The sequence below is a fragment of the Nycticebus coucang genome, chromosome 7 (genome assembly GCF_027406575.1).
Source record: "Nycticebus coucang isolate mNycCou1 chromosome 7, mNycCou1.pri, whole genome shotgun sequence".
Lineage (NCBI taxonomy): Eukaryota > Metazoa > Chordata > Mammalia > Primates > Lorisidae > Nycticebus > Nycticebus coucang.
Window position 1 is genome coordinate 47,156,157 of NC_069786.1, and position 22,701 is coordinate 47,178,857.

Consider the following 22,701-nt stretch of genomic DNA (forward strand, 5'->3'; position numbering starts at 1 on the left):
CCTCTTCTCAGAAACCCTAAACTTCAAAAAACATTATTTTGTGTATGTATGTATAATAGGTGTATCTTTGCACACATTTATAAGGATTTCTATAGGGTAATGAACACCTGAACTTTTTTTTTTTTTTGAGACAGAGTCTCAAGCTGTCACCCTGGGTAGAGTACCATGATGTCACAGCTCACAGCAACTTCAAACTCTTGGGCTTAAGTGATTCTCTTGCCTCAGTCTCCCAAATAGCTGGGACTAGAGGCACCCGCCACAACGTCCAGCTATTTTTGTTGTTGTTGCAGTTGTCATTGTTGTTCTAGCTGGCCCGGGCCAAGTTTGAACCCACCAGCCTTGGTGTATGTGTTTGACGCCCTACCCATTGAGCTACGGCCTCTGCCTGAACTTTTAATTTTAACAAATTTCCCATTAAAAGTTCACATTAACATTAACTCCCTTATTGACACTATGTATAACACAACTTTTTACTCTTTGAAAATCTGATAGGTGTAAATGATACCTCTTTGTTTTAGCTAGGCTTAAATATAACAAAAATGACTTTCTTCTAGACTAGGAGGTGGAAAACATTTTCTGTAAAGCGCCATATAGTAAGTATTTTAGGTTTGGGGGGCCATCCTGTCTTTGTCGTTAACTACCATATTCGGCTTTCATATAGTGCAAAAGCAGCCATTAACAATATGCAAATGAATAGCTGTAATTGTGTTATGATAAAACTTTATTTACAAAAACAGTAATTTTCTGACCTTTATTTTAGATCAGCTCTACCCAGTAGAACTTTTGGCAATGACAAAAATGTCCTATACCACCGATATGGTATCGCCCCTACTCACACAGGGCTACTGACATGTGGCTAATGTAAATGAGAACTGAATTTTTTTTTTTTTTAAACAGAGTTTCATTATGTCGCCCTCGGTAGAGTGCTGTGGCATCACAGCTCACAGCAACCTCAAACTCTTGGGCTTAAGCGATTCTCTTGCCTCAGCCTCCCAAGTAACTGGGACTATAGGCACTGGCCACAACACCCAGCTATTTTTTGGTTATAGTTGCCATTGTTGTTTAGCAGACCAGGGCTGGGTCTGAACCCGCCAGCTCTGGTGTATGTGGCTGGTGCTCTAGCCACTGAGCTATAGGCACCAAGCCAAGAATTGAATTATTAATATTTAATTTAATCAATATAGATACAAATTGGCACATGTGGCTAGTGTTTATAGTATCAGACAGCGCAAGTCTAATGGAAAGAGCAGTGGCTAGTCATGAGAAGCTCTGTTCTAGTTCAGACCCAACCTTTAATAACCTTTAACATGCTCTGTGTCCTTGGGGGAGTTGCTTTGCCTCTCTGGACTATACTTTCTCAAATGTGCACTGAGGGATTCAACTTGACAATCACCAAGATAACTCAATGCCAGTATTTGCTATTTCTATGATTCTTCTCTTAGCATCATTATCCTGAAATGTTATTAACACTGAAAGAAACAAAAGTATCTAATTTAATATTTAAAAAATAAATGTATCCTCATGATAGTTCAGATTCTAAATCTTAAAAGGTGCACTGAGATTCTTGCCTTGTCTTTTAGGCAAGTCCCTTTCAAGGAGATTGAGCTTGACAAAACAGTCTGTTTTCTAAAGACTCCAGGGGGGTTACTGTGCATCTCCGCATAGTAAGAGATCCATCTTTCTAGTGTAACTAGGACCATTATTTTCTGCAACTGTTTAATGTTATGGTACAGATTATTTCCCCCTTTTTGTTAATCAAAGGCATCTCTAATTATGATCCACATGGTATAACCAGTGCTGCTGCAATTATTTTACTATTTTAGGTATCCGAGGTCAATTTGCTTGTTGGTCTTGATATCTTATGGCAAATGAATGTAAAAATACAGTAAGGTTTTTCTGAAGGCTAAAATTAATGAATCAAAGAAATACAAATGTAGAATAATTGCTTTCATGATTGCCCAGGGGCCCTGGTTTGGAAAGCTACCACTGCCAAAGTCTAGTTTTCTCTGTTCCCTTCAAAGCAGCTGGGAAGCAAGGAAGGGCTACAATACCAGCCGTGCTCAGGCAATCTCCCAATTCAGCACCATGAACTTCTGCTCAAACCCACCTTAGACAAACACGACTCACTTTCAAGATATGTATTAGAAGACAGGGTCCCTATATGTGTGTGTATATGTTTATATGTGTGTGTATATATAATGTGTGTGTGTGTGTGTATATATATTATATATAATATACTTGAAATGTGGCTAATGTAAATAAGAACTGAATTATTAATATTTAATTTAACCAATGTAGATAATGTGGCTAGTGTTTATAGTATTGGACACACACACATATGTATATGATTTTTTTGAGACACTGTCTCCCTCTGTTGCCCCAGGCTAGAGTGCCATGGAGTCAGCCTAGCTTGCCCAAGCGTCAAACCCTTGGGTGCAAGCAATCCTCCTGCCTCAGCCTCCCCAGTAGCTGGGACTATAGGCAAATGCCACAACGCCTTGCTAATATTTCTATTTTTAGTAGAAAGAGGTTCTTGCTCTTGTTCAGGCTGGTCTCAAACTCCTGAGCTCAAGTGATCCTCCAGCCTTCGCCTCTTGGAGTGCTAGGATTATAGGCGTGAGCCACTGCACCAGCTGGGGACCTATATTTTTGGTTATGTCTATGAGACAGGATGTTTCATTAAACATTTGGGGTACACTAATTGGGAATAATTCCTATCTACTTTTAACCACAAGACTCTTTTCTCAAAGTAAAGCTCAAGTGTGATGCCCTGTATGTGTGTCCGGGAAACCTTAGGATTACATGTCAGATAGACCTAGATTCTCTCTGATGCACACGGGACACCGCATTACTGAAGGACTTACTTCATTCATAATTTTTGCATTATTCTGGGCCAAAACCATGTTCATGGAGTCCATCAATGTGGAGTACTTCAAAGTGTCTGGGTGCTGGCGGTACTTCTTCTCACTAATGATCTCCATGGCTTTCTTGTTCTTCTCAGCTTCTAGGGAGCCCAGAGGGAGCCAGCCAATACCCTTCATGAAGTCAGCATAGTCAGCTTTGTACTGATTCTGCAGAAGGGAAAAATGATGAGAAGGAAAAATCAAAACCATACCGCTTCCATTAGGGCACTTACATTATTCCTTGGAAATTAACAGCTCAGCTTTAACATTCCCAAAAAGAAATGCCGTCTTGGTGTGGTCTGCTTTGGATTTGTAGTTTAAATTCACTTCCTCTGACCACCAAGTGGGGTAAATTCTTGACTCTATACCCTCTTCCCTATATTCATTACTCCAAATTGCAAGGTTAGAAGTATTAGAATGGAAGTTGGCTGCAAGTGCAGGACTGTAACTACCAGCTTCTCTTTCCCATTGATCCCTCTATCAGTAGCCTGTCGTGCTTTTGATCATCTTTGCTGGACATACTTCCTTCAGTATGTTCTTCCTGAGACCAAATTTCATTTGCTACTGCTGACTTCAGAATCCAACAATGCTCAAACAGTAATATTAGAAAATAAAACTTTAGTTGCTAGAATTGATCTCCTTTTGTGAAAAGAAATCAACCGAGGGTTACGAATACAACTCCTCATTGGAAAATTGCACGTGAATTTCTTTCAGGGTTTTCAAACCGTTATTACTATGATCATCCACAATTTGCTTATCGTCCAGAGTAAACACTCTGCAAATGTTACGGCTTTCACGTACATCACTTTGAATCTGCATCATATTTTTGGCCAATTCAAAGTTCATGGCATCGGGAAGCATGTTGTAGGTATGGATCAAGTTCCTGTAATTGGTGTTGGTGGCCACTTCCTGAGACTTCTTGGCTGCCACCACACTCAGCATGTCCACGGGGGTGTGGAAGGACGTCTTGGACTTCTCATATGCCTTCTTGTATTCCCGGTCTGACTGCATCTTGGCCACCTGCATGAAGTGCACCAGCTTGGGGTCATCTTCCAGGCTCCGGAAGCCAATGTGCTTGCCTTTGGCTTGTTGGTAGGCTTGCTTGTATTTGTACTGCGAACAGAGGAGAAACCATGGAGATGAAAACAGTGAAAGGAGAACAAAATACCCTTCATTAAGTGACAGTAGCTTTGTCATAGGTGAAGGGTATTAGAGCTACTCTAAAATTAGACAAGGAGCTGCTTGGGAGGGGCAGGGACCAAAGTCTTTTTACTTCAAATTTCCTTGCAGACTTCAGTCCCTGAAAGAAAACAAGCTTAGCGTTAATCAAAAAGATGTGTAAATAAGTTGGTTTAGGGAGATTTAGAAAGCAGATTTTCCTGCTCAGCAGTCTAAGTGACGGAAAAGACTGCGGGCATGATTTCTCATGGTGCATCTTTAAATTCAGCAAAGCCTGGTCATGGGTCCCCTGGGTAAAATGAATAAACTGCATTCTAACATTTGCTTAGAATTTTCTACGAATGACTTGAGTACTCTAGAAGCAACTTATTTTAATAAGATTTAGTCATTTTTTACATTAAATAATGAGAAAGCAAGAGGGTACTTGGATTGGGTGAAGGGAGGTGTGTCTTGTGTCACAAGGATGACATTGCTACCAGCCCTGATGATGCTGACCACAGCTCTGGAATATACCCAAGGGCAGTGCAGCTGCTCTGTTCCCTCAGCCTCAAGAACACCCCATGGGAGCACCTACATCACTGGCAATGTCGCTAGAGGATTTTGCAGCCTTTATGGGGATAGCATCAGGCGTCAGGTCATAGCCTTTCTTCTTTTCTTCTTCCCAGCCAGCTTTGTACAATTTCTAAACAATGAAATAGAAAAACAACAGCATCTTGTTATTTGTGTTGGAATGGGGATCCTGCCTCAAAGCAGTTGGCAGGTGGAAGACAGATATCCATTATGTGTTAGCTCCCTTCAACCTTTGCCCCCACTTTTGTTGCTGTTAATCCACTTACATCACTCATGGTAATTTGGTTCATTCTGGAGAGTAAAATATCCGGAGTATCAGGCATGACGTGAATAGTGGTTTTGTCTTTGTTCCATTTTTCAGTATAACGCCTCTGCAACAAAAAAGTCAGGTGCAGGATTACACAGTAGGACAAGTTTGCCATAGTGCTACCGAAAGGAAGAGCTTTGCATCTCTCTGGTAGAAGAGGTTAAATCTGATATTGGAAAAAGAATGAAATAGCAAGAAGGTGGGCTGAGGAAACTGGACATGCAATAGGAAAAAAAGCATCACATAAAGGAGCCCTCTTCCCCTGAAGCAGCAGATGCCATCTTGCTCCCATAGCACAACTATGGAGTTTTGTGGATCCATCCGTCGTAACTATGTCGTAACATAGTGTTAAGACTCAGCCAGAGGGTCAATGTGAGAGGACGCTCTCTAGACACGATGAGAGCTACAGAGTTCCCTGCTCTCACCACAACGATCAGAAAGGTAAAAACTCTGAAGAAGAGGAGAGGGCAATTGGCAGGCTCAAGGGCAGCAGCACTTGAGGGTTCTCTGGCCAAGGCTGGCAAGTGAGTCCTCACCTTGTCCATCGTCAGTTTGTTACTTTTGTTAAGTTCCTGTTCCATCGTGTCCATGGCATACGTGAACTTCAGCTTCTCTGGGTGCTGACGATACCTCTTCTCACTAAGAATCTCTCCGGCTTTCTTTGCCTTCTCCACCTCCAGGGACTGAATTGGGATCCAGCCAATCCCTTTCATCCAATTGGTAAAGTCAGATTTGTATAAATTCTGTACAAGAAAAAAGAAATTTCATTTCGGAAAGAGTCAGGGCTTGGATTTCGTTGCCTACATGATTTACTCATTGTCAAAACAAAAAGGGGGTGGGGAGAATAATCTATTTTTCACTCCTTGTGGATTTTTAGGAAAAAAATCAATTATAAATGTGATTTATTCATGGCAATTTCGAAAAGGGAGTCCTGACTTGGCATTTCCTTTAAAAAAAATTTTTTGGAGGAAAAGAAAAAGTGAACAGAATTTTACACTGAAAGATATTTTATATATATATCACCCATTTGAGCCTCTTAATTTTGGGGAGATTACATCATATGTTGTTGGGACTAACATCCAAAGTTTTAAATATATGTAATAATAATAAATAACAACAATAAAGCTACATGTTATTCAAGTGAGTGTAATCCTACAAGTCCAAGTTTTGGAGACGATTCTTAATTACATTTACAGTGAGTGCAACCAGGTTTAGGATGGAGTAAGTGGGCAAGTGGTTGTTTTTCCTTCCCACCCACTAGAATGGATGACTAACTCCATGCTGACCGCCCGGTGACTGGTACGTACATCACTCTGAATCTGCATGGCATTCCTCGAGTGTTCCACATTCAAGGCATCGGGAAGGAGAGTGTAGTTGTGGAACGGTTGTCTGTAGTTGGTGTTGGTGACGGCCTCCTGAGATTTCTTTGCAGTTGTCACACTGACCATATCCAAAGGTGTGTGGTACCTGGTCTTGCTGGCTTCATAGCCCTTTTTGTACTCACGATCCGACTGCATTTTGGCCACATTTGTGTAATGAACCAGTTTAGGATCATCCTGAAGACTGAGAAATCCAATTTGCTTGCCTTTGGCTTTCTCGTAGGATTCCTTATATTTGTACTATTTGGAAACAAAGGGAAGACAGAGGTTTGAAGGGTAGAAGTTTAATATAAATCAAATTCATGGAAAGATTAAAGAAAAGCTAAATTCAGTCTGAATCTAGGTAACATCTAGCCCTATTTAGTAAAGTAGAATTTCCATTTCCTCCCTACCTTCCATCTCCTTAAGTTGACCTAATTTTCATAGACTGGATATGCAGCACATGTAATCAATAGAAGTTTCTTACGTTTACCACCTCTGTATGTTGACCAGTTTCTCACAGTCTCTTGAGTGGTCAACTTACAGAGACTCGGTTTTTAATTAACAACTTGCAATTTTTTTTTTTTTGATGTTAAGAAATTTATTTGCTAATTTCCCACTGGGTAAAATATTTTTAATGGATGGTTTTGAGATCTGCTCTGAGGACAATTAAGAATGTAATAATTAGTAATTTATATCTACTTTGTTCACAAGTAGATTCTTTGAATATGCTCAAAGTTTCCTACAAAGTTTTATTTATTAAGCATTTAATGTATTTTTTATTATCCTTTCATTATTATAAAATATTTGCATAATCATGGGTAAATTTCCACAAAGTTCCAATACAAATTAGTATATTATACTTGAATGAGTTTTTACTCTATCAGGCATTTATTATATCAACCTATAGAAAATACAACTTATTTGGAGAAAAATAATTATTTAATTGAAATCCTACTATTTTATCTATAATTCTTCCTGGTTTTCACATTTTACTCAATTCTTTCATTGTGGAAATTATCCAGTTAAAACATTGCATTCTTTAAAAATACTTGGAAATTTTTTTGATTTAGTGATAGTTTAATATACCAAGATTTTTTCTCTTGATAAAATTCAAATAAAAATGGGGTTTAAAGTTCATGACAATAATGCTAATGAAAGTTCTAAATATTTCATAGTTCGCAAACAAAAAGTTTTCTTCTATGTAACAACTGTGTTAAGTTTTCAACGAAATTTTAAGCAAAACAATATAAAAATCATTGGCACTTAAGACTTTAAGAAATATTTTTATATTATAATTTCTTTACTTGCTTCTTTATATAGTCATATAGTCTCTATAGCATGTATAGACTTTATAAATATACAGAGATAGTGTTTACCACTTTCAAATTAGACTTACATCGCTAGCAATGTTCCTTGAACTTTTTGCCGCAACAATTGGAATGGCATCTGGTCCCAAATCATGGCCCTTAGCAATGGTTTTCTTCCAGTCTGCTTTATAATGAGACTTTAAAAGAAAATATTATTTTATTATCTGATATTATTAAAAGAGAAAGAAAGTGAGGTGCCAAAATGTTTCTTATAAAATGTTATGAGGTATCCCTTTCTATTAAGAGAACCCATGAAGTTAGGATTATCTTCATCCTCCATGTATCTATTAAAAAGCATCAGTAAACTGTATGTGTAGAATAATTCAATTGATCAAAAAATGTGTATGTTTGCATAATGAAGCAATGGAAAGGTAATGCTTTGAATGTGAGTTAACAGATTTTCACTTTTTTAAAATAATTTTCTATATTTCCAACTTTTCTATAATAAGTACATAATACTTTTGAAAAGTTGTTTTTTAATGAAGCATTTCAAACTTACAGAAATGTATAGACACTAAAATTAAAGATTCACCTGTAGTACTACCCAGCTTTAATTGATATTAATACTTACACATTACTTATAAAATGAGAAAAAAAATTTAAATTTTTTAAATTTAAGTATAGAAATGTACATTTGGAGATAAAACAGAGCCTAAGAGAATGACTTAGGCGCTTAGGAGAATGACTAAGGCACTTTTTTTTTTTTTTGAAACACGGTCTCACTCTCACCCTTGGGAGAGTGCCATGGTATCACAGCTCACAACAAGCTCAAACTCTTGGACTTGAACGATCCTCTTCCCTCAGCCTCCTGAGTAGCTGGGACTATAGGTGCCCAACACTACGCCCAGCTATTTTTTCTATTTTTTAGAAGAGACGGGGTCTCATTCTTGCCCAGGCTGGGCTCAAACTCCTAAGCTCAGGAGATCCACCTGCCTTGGCTTCCCAGAACACTAGGATTACAGGTATGAGCCACTATATCTGGGTAATCTTTTTTCTTTTTTGAGGGGGTCTCACTATGCTGTGAAGCTCGCTTGCACACAGTGGCGCTCCTTCTTAAATTCTCAGTGCAGGTGTTAACACAACTCAGTGCAGAGGCCAGTGTGAGCAGTGTCAGGCAGGCTCCAGGTGGCATACTCACATCGCTCATGTTGAGGGCGTTGACCTTGGCTTGAATAAACTGAGGCAGTTCAGGATCTATGGTGTACTTGTGCTTCAGCTTCTCCCCCTCCACCTTGTAGTTCAGCTGAAAATAAAGGAGGCAGCGCTGACTCAATGTGACTTTCACCAAGCACACACTCGTTTCAAAAGGAAGGTTAACATTTGTGTTTTCCGTGTAGAAGGCCAATGCCTACCCTACGCCACCACAGGGAAGGGGCTCTGGCAGACATATTCATGTCCTCATTCTACCAATATTTATGGAACAGCACTGTAGGCCAGGGGGATGGTAACTTCTGTGTTAAAAAGGGTAAGGTAGGGGTGGAGCCTGTGGCTCAAAGGAGTAGGGCACTGGCCCCATATACCGGAGGTGGCAGGTTCAAACCCAGCCCCAGCCAAAAACTGTTAAATAAATAAATAAATAAAATAAGGGTTAAAAAAGGGTAAGGTAAGACATTTTTAATTTACTCTTACTTATTTTGAAGTGCACCCTTGCCTTGTGCATGGTGAGTGAGGTGATGGTTATGCTAATCAGTTTGATTTAAGCTTTCTATGTTGTATATCAAATCATCACATTGTACTTCATATCTGATTTAATAAAAAATTAAATTAAAAAAATAGAAGTACTAATTTAAAAAAAGGTGGGGGTAAGGAAGGCAGCTCTTGGAGCATGGAGTCCAGGAGAGGAGACAGACAATGAATGTGCAAACTGCAAACTATTGCTAGAATTTGTGTTGTCAGTAGATAACTATCGCAAAGAAACGAGGCTGGTCAGTGAAGGGTCTCCATGGAGGTAACATTTACGGTCAAGCTTGGAGAAAAGGGAAGCGGGTGGGTGGAAGAAGACCATTCAGGGCCCTGCAGCTGACAATGGCTTGGCCACCTTGAGGAACTGGGAACAGCCAAAGTCACAGCCAAACTGGTCATGGGTGCCCAGCAGAGGACTAGACAGAGGGGAGAGCGGGGCCACAGAGAGGACGGCCTTTTTAGCCAAGTTCATGAGTGTAGACTTCACATTCAAGGGGAAGCTCCTAAGAGGTTTTACATGTACGAGGGACGTGATTTAGGACCTCCGGTTGTCATTTGAGACATCGGGCAAGGAGGTCAGCTAACAGTTCATTGCAGCTACCCACATGGGAGATTGGGAGCTGGAACTAGGGTTGGGGGTTGTCTCTCTCCAACAAACCAGCGGAGAGAGACACAGGCAGCCGACCGGCAAAGGGACTGAATGTCGGAGTTCATGCAAGCAGGTGTTAATGGGGACTGCCGAGTTCCTGGCTTGAGTAACCAGGTAGATGTGGATGGAGTTTACTGGGTTGGGGAAGACTTAACATAGTGATCATACAGTTTTCTCAGTGAACTGAAAAAACACAAGGAGAAGTGATGCCTCTCTCAGGGCAAAAGACATCGAAAGAATCTACACCACTTATTTACCCATAAAATAAAATTAATCCTTAGATATCTGCAGTAATATGGGACAGGGGTAACCCTAAGAAACAAAATCCATGAATAACCCTCACATCTGACGGAGTGAAGCATTCCAACATCCGGGGCTAAAAAGACAGAAAGTCATCCTGTCTTTGCTTTTTCCTTACCTCTCTCTAGGAGGCATTTAAAGAGAACTCTGAAGTCACCAAATCATGTGACGTACTGAGCATTGTCATTAGCCTCTGACTGACAGAATAAGAATCCAGGTAGATGTGGTCTCAGAACAAGACCCAGATGATTTCAAATAAACAGCTTATCTCCTCCCAGAGGCCTCCTTCTAAGGTTGCATCTGAGAACACGAGCTGTTCAGCAAGGGAACTGGGACTTGATGCCTCTTGCTATGTAGCTAGATAGAACTACCAAGACGCAGTGCAACCAATGGCTTGCTTTGCAATTCAGAGTTTCAGATAATAATAGTAACAATGTCATTTCATATGTATAATGGGCAGTCTGCTGATGAATAGCACAGACCATGTTTGGAAAATAAAGGAAATTTGGAAGATTCTTCCCCTTTCTCCCTCCCCTGCGTTCAAGTTCTCAGTTGCTTTCAAAGTAAAACCTTTCTCTTGTTCCTTTGAAAGGAGCCTATTTGCTAACATAGGTGCAGACACATGTAGTGAATTAAAAAGGATGGTGAAGTGGCTCAGACTCAGGCGCGGTTGGGGGGGTCTTCATGAACCTTTTGAAGGGAAACCACTTACATCGCTCAGCTGCTTCGTGTTCTGCTGAGCCAAGACCATGCCCATGGAGTCAGGCACACTTGTGAACTTGATGGTATCAGGGTGCTGCCGATACTTCCTCTCGTTTAAGGCATCGCCCGCTTTCCTGACCTTCTCAACCTCCAGAGAACCAATAGGGATCCATCCAATGCCCTTGAAGAAGTTGTTATACTCATCCTTGTAAACGTTCTGTAAAAGAGTCAGCTCCTGTGAGTAGACACTCGGGAGGATATTCAGAACAACGCTTCAGCACGCTCAAGTCTAACTACATCTGTCCTAGAGCTTATTACCTGAATTTTGGTAATAAGGAAAAGTTCTGTTGTTAGAGTTTATTGCACAGCACAGAAGGGAATCTAGGTCAGATAATTCCTTGGTTACTGCTAAAAAGAAAACAAGTCACTTTTGGCAATAAATTGGTAGCTTTCAATAATGGTTGTTTATTCTACAGTGTATTTTCAAATACCTTACTGTATTATAAACCCTAAAATAATAGAGAGAAATGATCATCCTTTAGAGTGCATTATACAACCCCAAAGGGAATCTAGGTCACATATTCCCATGGGTACTGCTAAAAAAATATTTTGTCACTTTTGACAATAAATTGGGCTTTCCTTGTGATTTTACTGAAGACTTCCAAACTGAACTTCACCCACACTGTCTACCTAGGCTATTCCTGATCTCCACTGGGGAGAGAGATTTTCACTGAGCACCAATACATGAATATTGCTTCTTTCCTTTGCAGAGGACAGGTCTTACAGAAACCTGCTCCTGCGGGGGGAGCTGCCCTGCATGTTAAACACCTCCCTGTGCAGCTCTCCATGAATCACACTGCAAGCACAAACCCTTCCCGATTCTCTTTAGATGACTCATTACCTAGTTTTACACAGATGACAGCGTGACCTTGGTTAAAGAAAGCCTTTCCTGAATTCAGAAAGAATAAAGAATTCCTGTTTTGCATTTTATATCTGTCACGCCTGAAGCAGGCCCACCAGAAGCACCCATTTCCTCACATAGTGAAAAATGGCTTTGTCTTTCCTCCGTGTGTTAACAAAGACAAGGTCAACAGTTCTATAAGTGCAAAAAGCCAGCCACAACGTAGCTTGTCTGCCATGCTTTCGTAGTCTCTCATAATGGTTGTTTGTTCTAATGTGTATTTTTCAAATATCTTACTATATTATAAAGTCTAATAAAACGGAGAGAAATGGTCATCCTTTAAGTACAAACACTTGTGGGTCTGTTACGTCACATACTTACATCACTCTGAATTTGATTCACATTCCTTGTATGCTCAAGACTCAAGGCATCAGGTAGGTATGTGTAATGATGCAATGGCTGCTTGTAATTGAAATCGGTGACAACATCCTGGGCCATCTTTGCAGCTGTAATGCTAACCATGTCCCCAGGGATGCGGTAGCTGGTTTTGGTGTTCTCATAGTTCTTCTTGTATTCACGATCAGACTGCAACTTTGCCACATTCATATAGTGGACCAGCTTGGGATCATCCTGAAGGCTTCTAAAACCCACATGCTTTCCCCTTGCCTTCTCATAAGCTTCCTTGTATTTATACTGTGGAGACAGAATTTGATTAGCAAAGCCCTGGGCATGGGTAACATTAGCACAGCAATTATATTCATACACACAAGCACTCAGAATATTGTGACTTTCTGAAGAGAGTGAAAAAAAAAAATCAAAGCACACCCACCTGCAGAGTGAAAAACATTTATTTCAAACACTGCTGGGGTTTCAAGGGAATATCCTGATAAATTCAAGACCAGTTTCTTGTTTTTTGCTATGATTCCCACAGATGATTGGCACATAGGACTTTATCTAAAACCAATTGAATTTTCACACTTCATATGAGCTCAACACATTCCAAGTAAAAAATCAATAGCTCCTGGTTTCACAAGGATGTGAATTTTCCTAACCCAACTCATTATTTCACATCATGGATGTGAGTACCAGCTATGCAGGGAGCTGGACCTTCTCCCACCCCCTTTATCAGTAGCTCACTGCTGAAGTAGCTGCAAACGAATTAAGGAGACACAGTAAGGGCAGGAACTGCTGTGAGGTTTCCCATTAATAAAATCCTAAAAGAAAAGGTTCTGCTGTCCAAGGTTTCTCATAGCCGGGATCATCAAGGGGATAAAGATCGAGCTATCTCATAATACAACAAAAACGTAAATTTTTATGCAAGAGAATTCAAATCCGCCTAAACACTGCAAACTCAGCTCTTACAGTTTAAGCATCAATTCATTAACACAGGCTTAGCAAGCAAAATAATTATCAAGTAATTTCCAGGTATGTCAGAAAAATCACTGCGCAAGTGCTAAAAAAAAAAAAAAGGGAAGTGATTTTTAAAAAAAGAGAAAAGGGAGACATTAATATTTTAGACCTTAGCTCTCTATTTAAACTAAATTATTTCATAGCAATGTGCATTGTGTACAGACCATTGAGGAAGATAATTTCAGGACCATCCCTACAAGGAAAGTTACACAGTGTTACGTCTCTATCTCCCACGTGGTCTGTACATCTGGTTGGATTCTTCCTCTCTTTTCTCAATCCAAGATTGTAGCCCCTGGAATAGTATGTGGCAGTGAACACTGCAGGGCATGTTTGCTTTATCAAAATGTTGTTTTTCAAACATGGGAAGAAATAGAAGGGCATACTTTCTCTTTTATGAATGAAAATGGGCATCAATTTACATGAATCAAAATTATACCCTCACGAGTAGGCCTTTTCCCATGTGGTTTATAAAAACCGTATATTTTATCTAACATCTTTCAATCTTCTTAATACAATTATGACACAGTCAGTCGTTTGGATTTAACGTGTTAGTGTCAGTCAGGGTGTTCTCACTGAAAATAAATGGGGGCCGTCAGGGAAAAATCTCAGTGAAGACAATTTGGTCTATGAATCAGAGGGAAAAGCTACTATGAGATTTATGACAGCATTACCACATGGGGCCAACTGAAAAGAATCACAAAAATGTTTAAAAATGACAGATTTTCAAAACAATATTTTGTGGAGAATTTTAATGGCGTTAATTCAACATACTGTTTCAATAAGATATCAATTCAAAGAAGTACACATGTGATTACTTTTTTAAAAGGCTACCACCTAAGTGTCACCTAAGATTTTTACTCACGTCACTGGCAATGTTTCTCGATGTCTTGGCAGCAGCGATGGGAATGGCATCACCCAGCACGTTGGGGCCCTTGGCTATCAAGTCGTGCCAGTCACGCTTGTAACAGACCTGGATGGGAAAGCAAAGAAGGATGTCGTGTCTGGGGATTAGTCAGCTGAAGTGAGTCCTCAAGTGTTTTGTTCTTTTCTAGATCTAAGTTAAAGGAATCCCCTGTGGTACAGACTGTTTTAGGAAGTCACATTAACTAAGTGTCACACTTTGTGAGAAGCATGAAGTCATTGGACTCTGTGCTAATGACTCACTCAAAGCAGTTTTGGCACATATTGAACAGGGAATATGTTGGAAAGCTGGAGTGGATCTAGAGGGAAGTAATGAAGGTTCTGGAAACTATGCTATGCAAGGACCAACTAAAGAAAATGAAATTTCACAGTGTCTCTCTCTCTCTTTTTTTTTTGAGACAGAGTCTCACTTTGTCCCCCTCAGTAGAATGCCATGGCATCACACAGCTCACAGCAACCTCCAACTCTTGGGTGTAAGTGATTCTCTTGCCTCAGCCTCCTGAGTAGCTGGGACTACAGGCGCCCGCCACAACGCCCAACTATTTTTTGCTGCAATTGTCATTGCTGTTTTAGCTGGCCAGGGCCGGGTTCAAACCCACCACCCTTGGTATATGGGGCTGGTACCCTACCCACTGAGCCACAGGCACCACCTGAAATTTCCCAGGCTTTTGGGAGGAAGGTAGGAGAAGTTCCAGTGGCCAGCGTTAGAAATTTTAGGGTTGTTTTGGGAAAAAAAGGATTTGATTTATTCTTATTTTTCAAAGGATAATAATCCTTCCTAAATGCTAAACTAGGAAAACTAAGTAGTAGTTTCAGGGGAATAGATGGTAACTCTGTGTGAAGAAGAATGTTATACCCTCTAGAGTTGTCCTGCCCTTGAAAGGGCCAATGGGAGAGATTAAGAACCATTACCATGGGATATGCACAGTGGGGGTTATGTAGGAAAATGACCTAAATAATTGTCAATGCACCATCTTACTCTAAAATTCTATTATTTTATTGTCAGGTTGGGATTTCATACCCCATCAAAGACCCTACTTACATCGCTTATATTGTAAGCATTGCACTTGGCCTGGAGAAACTGAGGAAGATCAGGACTCATAGTGTATTTATGTTTCACATCTTCTCCTTTAGCTTTGTACAAGATCTGCAATAAAATGCATTACACATAGTGTCAAAAAAGTCTATTAATCGTATACTTTAAGAGTATTCCTAGCACAATTCCCAACTATTTTCTACTGTTAAAAATTCTCTTAAAACAAAAAGCATCTCCTTATCTTTAGGAAAACCTACCAACTCTGTGTATTAAGAGAGAGAAAAGGAGAAAGAAAAAAAGAAAGAGAAAAAAATCCTTAAAAAAATAAAAATCTTCGACTGCCAAAGATGAATGGAAAGTCAATTCAACTACAAACCCTAATGTGAAAGACAGCATTCATAAAGCCAGTGAAATTTATTCTTGGCCAGTGGTATTAAGAACTATTTAAGTCTTGTTAGTTTTTTTGTTTTTGTTTTTTTATCCCTTGAGAGAAAATAGTACCTAGAATGAATCTTTCACTTCTGCTAAAAACTTTCCAATCATAATTGTATCAGCAAAAATGTATAGTAATTTCCTCATAATATGTGGGTTCTTATATGTAAATCCAGTATATTTAAAAGGTTTATCACTTTATATTTGCCCTAGATTATTATTTTAAAGAATTATATATACTTTTCACTGAAAGTTGTCAAAGTAAATGATGTAGAAATCTTACTGTATCCTCCCATGGTAGTAGAAATAAATTGCTTAATTCTTTATTTATTTATTTATTTATTTATTTTGCAGAGACAGAATCTCACTTTATCGCCCACCCCCCACCCCTGTAGAGTGCCGTGGCATCACACAGCTCACAGCAAACTCCAACTCCTGGGCTTAGGCAATTCTCTCGCCTCAGCCTCCCGACTAACTGGGACTACAGGTGCCCGCCACAACACCTGGCTATTTTGTTGTGGTTGCAGTTTTGGCCAGGGCCGTATTTGAACCCACCACCCTCGGTATATGGGGCTGGAGCCCTACCCACTGAGCTACAGGCGCTGCCCAAATTGCTTAATTCTTAAAATTAAAATAGAACCAGAATCACAAGTAGATTTCCAATCTCTTAATTGCCCTTTATCATATATGCCCCATTTCCCAGGCATGTCTATGTGAAATATCATATGTAAACTGGTATGTATGGACCAAAAGTAAAATCTGAAATGGCTGATAACTAAATTAATCCCCAATACTAAACAATGTGTTCTAGGAACCCAAGCATTATCTTTAATTCCTCACTGGATCTATTAACAGTGTCTAAGCACTCACAGAATCTCATCAATTCTACCCTCTAAACCTCTCCTTCTTTCCGTCATTAACTGCCTTAGTTTATGTCCAACTACGTCTTCCTCGTCTTCCTTGGGATTTCTGTAGCAGCCTTCTATGTCCTCTTCCTGCCTCCAGTCTCTCCCCTCTACCAAGTTTCTGCTCTTTTTGCTAGAGTTATCTTTTTTTTTTTTGCAGTTTTGGCCGGGGCCGGGCTTGAACCTGCCACCCCTGGTATATGGGGCTGACCCCCTACTCCTTGAGCCACAGGCACCGCCCTGCCAGAGTTATCTTTTAAAACACAGACCTGATAATGCAAACTCTATGGATCAAAATCTTCAGCACCTCCTGTAACCTGACCCATAATATCCAGACTCTAAAAATCAACACACGAGACACTCACTGATCAGGTTTATAGTCCTGGACCCTTTACTGTCCTTCCATTTATTCCTTCTTGATTGTTCCATTCATTATCCCCTTTGCCAGGAATGTGCCCTTCCTTTATTTGTCAGGGAAACTCCCGCAGGCAATTACCCTTGTACAAGGCACAGTCCCTTGTGTTTACTTAACATCCCTCTCCTGCAGCGCCCGTCCCTCTGCATGGCAAAGGTTTCTTTGTACACATGTCTTTGTCTTACGCTCTTTCCTATATTCTGGTGAATTCCGATGTGCCACCAACCCTCATCTGTTTCATCTTTACACCAGCAACACATAATACAGTGCCTGGCACATGGAAGGCATTCAAAGATCATTCATTACATGAATTAACAAGTGACTGATTTTGATGTCTCTTTAACATTTTTATACACCAAACTTTTCTTTTAGAAACTTTGACTTTAGCCAGCATAGACACTGTTCACGGACAGGCAGGCAGGCAATACTAATCTCCACTAAAACGTAAGTTAGAGGTCTCTAGAATGATTGCATATGCTGAATTCTTAGGAGCAAAAACATGCTTTCCTGTGTATGATTTCTCTATATTAATATTTGCTATATGAAAAGCAAAGATGAGCAACTTAACACATAGAATTGAATACAAAAAGTGTGCCACGGTAAAGTGTCTGGAATCGAAGCTTCAATTCTGTGTGTGTGTGGTCCTAGAATAGAACTTTTCTCACCATGTCAAATTTATCCAATAACATAGTACTTCAACAGCAGTCAAAAAAGAAAAAAATTTTAAAAGGGAGTTAAAAAGCGAGAAAAAGGAAAAAGAAAATGTTATTAACTAAACTAAAAACAATTCTGATTTTATTTTTAAGCGAAGGAAACAAAATAAAAGGAGAAGATATTGGCCCAGAAGAATAAAAATGCTGAACCGACATTTACTTTTCTGAAGAGCTTCCTTCCATATCCTCTGCCTTCTCCCCTTTGTTGTACTCACATCACTGACTTGCTTAGTGTTCTGTTTCGCCTGCACCATAACTGGGGAGTCCACGATGCTGGTAAACTTGAGAGTGTCTGGATGTTGTCTGTACTTCTTTTCATTCAGAGCATCACCCGCCTTCTTAACTTTTTCGACGTCGAGACTGCCTATAGGAATCCAGCCCACGCCTTTCATCCAGGTGTTGTAGTCTTCCTTGTAGGCATTCTACAGATGGGAGAAATGAGGGGTGAGGGCCCGGGCAGTGGGTTCCTTCCCGCACTCTCTGAACTTACAAGGGGATTTTCTTGTGGGTGAATGCCACTTACATCACTCTGGATGTGCATCATGTTTTTAGACAGCTCCAGGTCCATGGCATCAGGCAGGTAGGTGTAATGATGGAGATTATGCTTATAGTTGACATTGCTGGCCACATCCTGAGCTTTCTTAGCTGCCACGACATTGAACATATCATGGGGTGTGTTGTATTTAGTCTTCGTCTTCTCATAGTCCTTTTTATACTCCCGGTCAGATTGTATCTTGGCCACATTCATGTAATGAACCAGTTTCGGATCGTCTTGGAGACTTTGGAGGCCAACCATTTTCCCTTTAGCTTTTTCATAATCTTTTTTGTACTGAACCTATTGGCAACAAAAATGGGTGTAATTTAAAATGTCACTTTGAAGGTTTTACGGAACAATAAGACCATGATTAGGAGTGATTGAACTTCCCAGTAATGGCTTGATATTTCAACAACCAAACCATTAGCTATTCAGCTGTATATAACTTGAAATGTAGCCTATTAAGATTAAAATGTTACTTAGAACCTGTTCCATTGTCTATAGCTGCTTCTGTTACCATAATTCAAATCAGTGAAAAAATAAATCTCTTTATTGTTCCTTTTCACTTAAACACTAGTGGAGAAAAATGCAAAGGTAAATATTTCACAATCTCTACCAGTTAGACTGTGCTGCTTGAGCCCCAAGTAGTAGTTGGCTATTTGATTAGTCATAGAATTTTAGTAGTAGTGGTAGAATTTTAATAAATCCTCGGATACTCAAAGGGACTCCCAGAGCCAAGAGTGAGAGCACCCCGGGACCCTGCGATGCGTGAGAAGGTTTGTGGTAAATAAGGAGCAGCCACAGAGGAAAGGGGCCAATGAGAAATTCTGGAGCGGAGGCCTTTTCAGAACAAGGACATTTGTTAGCAATTGTAACTTATTCCATTGATGCAAGGTAAACCTCATTTCAAACCATCAGTAAAGTTGTGCTTAGAATTGGGAAAATTTTAAAAAAGAGGTCTGTGCTTCATCTTTGTGTCATACAGAACAGAAAGAGAAGTGGATCCACAGGAGAAGAGCCCGGTGAGCTCAAGAAAAACCATCACGTGCAAACCGGTTGCTAGAGAGAAATGCAAACGTCAGAACATTTGCAGAAAATGAGGAGGTGGGCGCAGGGAGGCATTCCACTTCCTACAGGATAACAGGTGGAACTTGAGTCCATTTTATATAAATCTCAGAGAGCAAAGTGATTTCGGTTCATATCCAGATTAAAGTAAACTAGAATAAGGAGTAAAATTCTTGACTTAAAAAAAAAGTTGCTCTCATAGCAGCAAAAAGTACAACAGAGGATACTAGAGTCTGGGAAGGGGAGAAAGACGGGGAGACAGGGAGAGATTTGTAAAAGGTTATAATTATAGCTAGATAGGAGGAATAAGTTCTAGAATTCCATACCAATGCAGGAAAGTTAACAATAAAGTATTATACAGTTTCATATAGCTAGAAGAGGACTCTGGATTTTTCCAACCCAAAGAAATGATAAGTGTTTGACGTGATGGATATGGTAATCACTCTGAACTGATCACTGTACGTGATATGTATCACCGTATCACTATGTACCCCATAAATATGGACAATTAGTATGAGTTAAAGTTTAAAAGTTAAACTTCATCAAGTTTAAAAATGAGAAAATAAAAAAATAAAACTCTTAAATTTAATGGAACCTAATGACTGTTAGGGGTTGTTGGAGCCAATTCACCCGTCTATAGAAGTAATGAAGAAAAAAGAGAGAGAAGGAAAATACGGAAATCATATAAATTAAGAAAGTTTTGAAATAAAATTTTCTCATCAGGAGGCTATTATGACTTAAATGGCATGTCACTTTATAGATGATAATTTTAAATTAGGGGCTTGATTAGAATTGATTAGTAGAAAGTTACACAGAATCCTTTCTCCCAAGAATATCCAGATCTATTTGGGGAACGTCCTTTCCTGAATGGTTTTCAGCTAGACCTGCTTCCAGTTGGGGACAGCACGCAGAGCAACTTTTGGGTCACAGTACAACCTCAAGTCCACATTCCCTAGTTACACATGTTTGACCACAACTGGACTTACATCGCTTGCCGCCTGCCTGGCAGCTTTGGCGGCTCGGATGGGAATTGCGTCAGTTCTTAGGTCATAGCCCTTCTTGGTCAAGTCTTTCAAGTCTGCTTTGTACATATTCTGAAAAAAAAAATGCCATTTGAATATAACTCAGAGGCCACATGCGTGAGGGCTGGACATGCCTGTGAGTCCACTACGCACCTCACTGATATTGTAGGCATTAACTTTAGCCTGGATGAACTGGGGCAGGTCTGCTGGCATGTTGTATTTGTGAATAATGTCCTCTACTTTGGCTTTGTAAGCAACCTGGAAAGAAAAAATGCATAAACAAACAAATAAATAGAGAGAAACATTTCATGACTCCAGAAGATTAATTTCATAGTTGATCCTATTGCACAGAGATGGTTTTAAGGGACTCTCTGCATATTCCCACATTGTGTGCAAATATCTGTAGGCATTCAAGGTCACACATACAGTTGCATATGAGGTTCCTGCCTTAGTGCTGGGTCAGTCTTGCAAAGACCCCTTGGTATGCACTAGGAATCCCTGGACCTGGGTAGGGACACCTGGTGGAAATCAGCCCAGAGAGGTGACCCAACAAATATGTTAACCTTCAGACACTTTCCTGAGCACAGGAAAGGTTAACGGGGTGAAATACACCTACATTATACTGTGTGGGCCATTAAAGGGACTCAGGGTGGCTTTGATTATTATGATTCTTGGTTTAGCTCTGACTTAAAATATAACCCCTCCATTTCATGTAATGCCAATATTCATTCTTTCTGGCATTTCCTAGAAATAGGCTGTGGTTTTTCTTGTCAGTGAAAGAAATTGCTTTTGCCTTTTCCTTAGAAAGCAATGTCAAATGGCTAAAATCACAGTACAGTATGTGGTATACATTGCTCTTAAGAACTGAATTAGGTGTGCTTTGGTAATGAGCAGCTGGGAGTTATACAGTTGCTCGTAATAACTGCAGGTGATTGGTACCTTTGAGATACAAATTAATTTGTATGAGTACTATTTATTAACATATATATATATGATTAATACTTACATCACTCCTCTGGGCCTGGTTAATTTTGGACTGCACAATAATCGGATCATCTTCAATTGAAGTAAACTTGAGTGTGTCTGGATGTTGGCGATATTTTTTCTGTTTCGCAAATCAAAAAGAGAAAGACAATTATATTATTTTTCCCTATAAGGCTAAGATGTCAAATCCTTGAAATTTATTTTGGAGGGGCAAGGAGGATTTTTCCTAATTTTAAAATGTAAAAGTACTAAACTCTTGATTGTTTGATTCATACAATACAAAAATCAGCATTTTAAAAATGGATTTAATTTTGGATGGTTTGGGTCAGTACAGACACGTGCAGCTCCCAGGAGTCAAACAGACTCCTCTCTTAATTTCTTGCCTATGACAACAAAGAAGGTACTCTCAGCTAAGAAGAATCCAGAAACATCACAGAGTTTTCCAAAGGATTAACAGAAAAGCAAGCTAGGAGATCTGGTGTGTCCTCGCATGACACTAATTAACACATTCTCAGGAATGTCATTTTCCCTGTTACTCAGTCAGCCACTGGCATAAAGGAGCTCTCCAGTTGACAGAGCAGGAACTGAGGAAGTAGAGCAGCAGCTAGGGATTATTGAAAAGAAAGGCATGACTTTCGCTTTTTGAGCCTTAATACAGTGAGTGCACGGTTATCCTTGCAGTGCTGGAGAGGCTCAGGCAGCGGGCCTGGGGAAGATGTGCCGACTGGGAGCTGGCAACTGCTAGCTACCCTCGTTCCTGTAATCTTTTCTATTTATTTGTCCAGGCCTCCTCCTTTGTACATCCCACCTTTGCACATACAGTAACAGCTTTTTCAGCTTCAGACTTCTGAAAACCACCCACCCAAAAGAATGTTTTCTGAATGATCTCTCAGCAAACAAATGGTTTTTGCCAAAAACAAACAACAGTAGTAAACAAGAACAACAAAATCTTGAGTGCTGAAGACAACCTTCGTTCAGCTCATCTGATCTTTCAATCCTCTTGAGTATGGCTTCTCGTGACAACAGCAAGAGTTTTTAGCTGTTGACGGAGGAGGGACAGAGAACTGTGCTGCTTCATCAGCCTCAAGATCATCACTGCGATAATTTATATACTACTTCAAAGTCATCCAGAATGTGATATGGGGTACAATTCTTCAAAGAAGATTTCTTTAACAGCCGAATTATTCATAATCACCAAAAATTGGAAACAATCCACATGTCTACCAACTGGCAAAGAGATGATAAAGATGTGGGCTGTGTATCCATACAAAGAATTGCTACTCCGGAATAAAAAGGAATGAATGACAAGCACAGGCAGAATTAGGGCTGAACCTCCAAAAC

At 39.8% G+C, this 22,701-nt stretch overlaps 1 protein-coding gene across 16 annotated transcripts in view; it reads right to left on the reverse strand.

Annotated features, from left to right (window-relative positions):
• NEB (nebulin) overlaps positions 1 to 22,701 on the reverse strand; it is a 256,677-nt gene that overhangs the window by 183,316 nt on the left and 50,660 nt on the right. For all 16 annotated transcript variants that reach the window (XM_053596348.1, XM_053596363.1, XM_053596360.1 and 13 more), the window contains exons 30-46: positions 21,383 to 21,481; positions 20,530 to 20,634; positions 20,341 to 20,448; positions 18,278 to 18,589; positions 17,970 to 18,176; positions 15,296 to 15,400; positions 14,195 to 14,302; positions 12,304 to 12,615; positions 11,032 to 11,238; positions 8,826 to 8,930; positions 7,717 to 7,824; positions 6,267 to 6,578; positions 5,496 to 5,702; positions 4,919 to 5,023; positions 4,657 to 4,764; positions 3,705 to 4,016; positions 2,865 to 3,071 (exon numbers count right to left, since the gene is read on the reverse strand). In XM_053596348.1, coding sequence (XP_053452323.1) covers positions 2,865 to 3,071; positions 3,705 to 4,016; positions 4,657 to 4,764; positions 4,919 to 5,023; positions 5,496 to 5,702; positions 6,267 to 6,578; positions 7,717 to 7,824; positions 8,826 to 8,930; positions 11,032 to 11,238; positions 12,304 to 12,615; positions 14,195 to 14,302; positions 15,296 to 15,400; positions 17,970 to 18,176; positions 18,278 to 18,589; positions 20,341 to 20,448; positions 20,530 to 20,634; positions 21,383 to 21,481 — 3,027 coding nt within the window. The remainder of the gene's footprint in view (positions 1 to 2,864; positions 3,072 to 3,704; positions 4,017 to 4,656; positions 4,765 to 4,918; positions 5,024 to 5,495; positions 5,703 to 6,266; positions 6,579 to 7,716; positions 7,825 to 8,825; positions 8,931 to 11,031; positions 11,239 to 12,303; positions 12,616 to 14,194; positions 14,303 to 15,295; positions 15,401 to 17,969; positions 18,177 to 18,277; positions 18,590 to 20,340; positions 20,449 to 20,529; positions 20,635 to 21,382; positions 21,482 to 22,701) is intronic.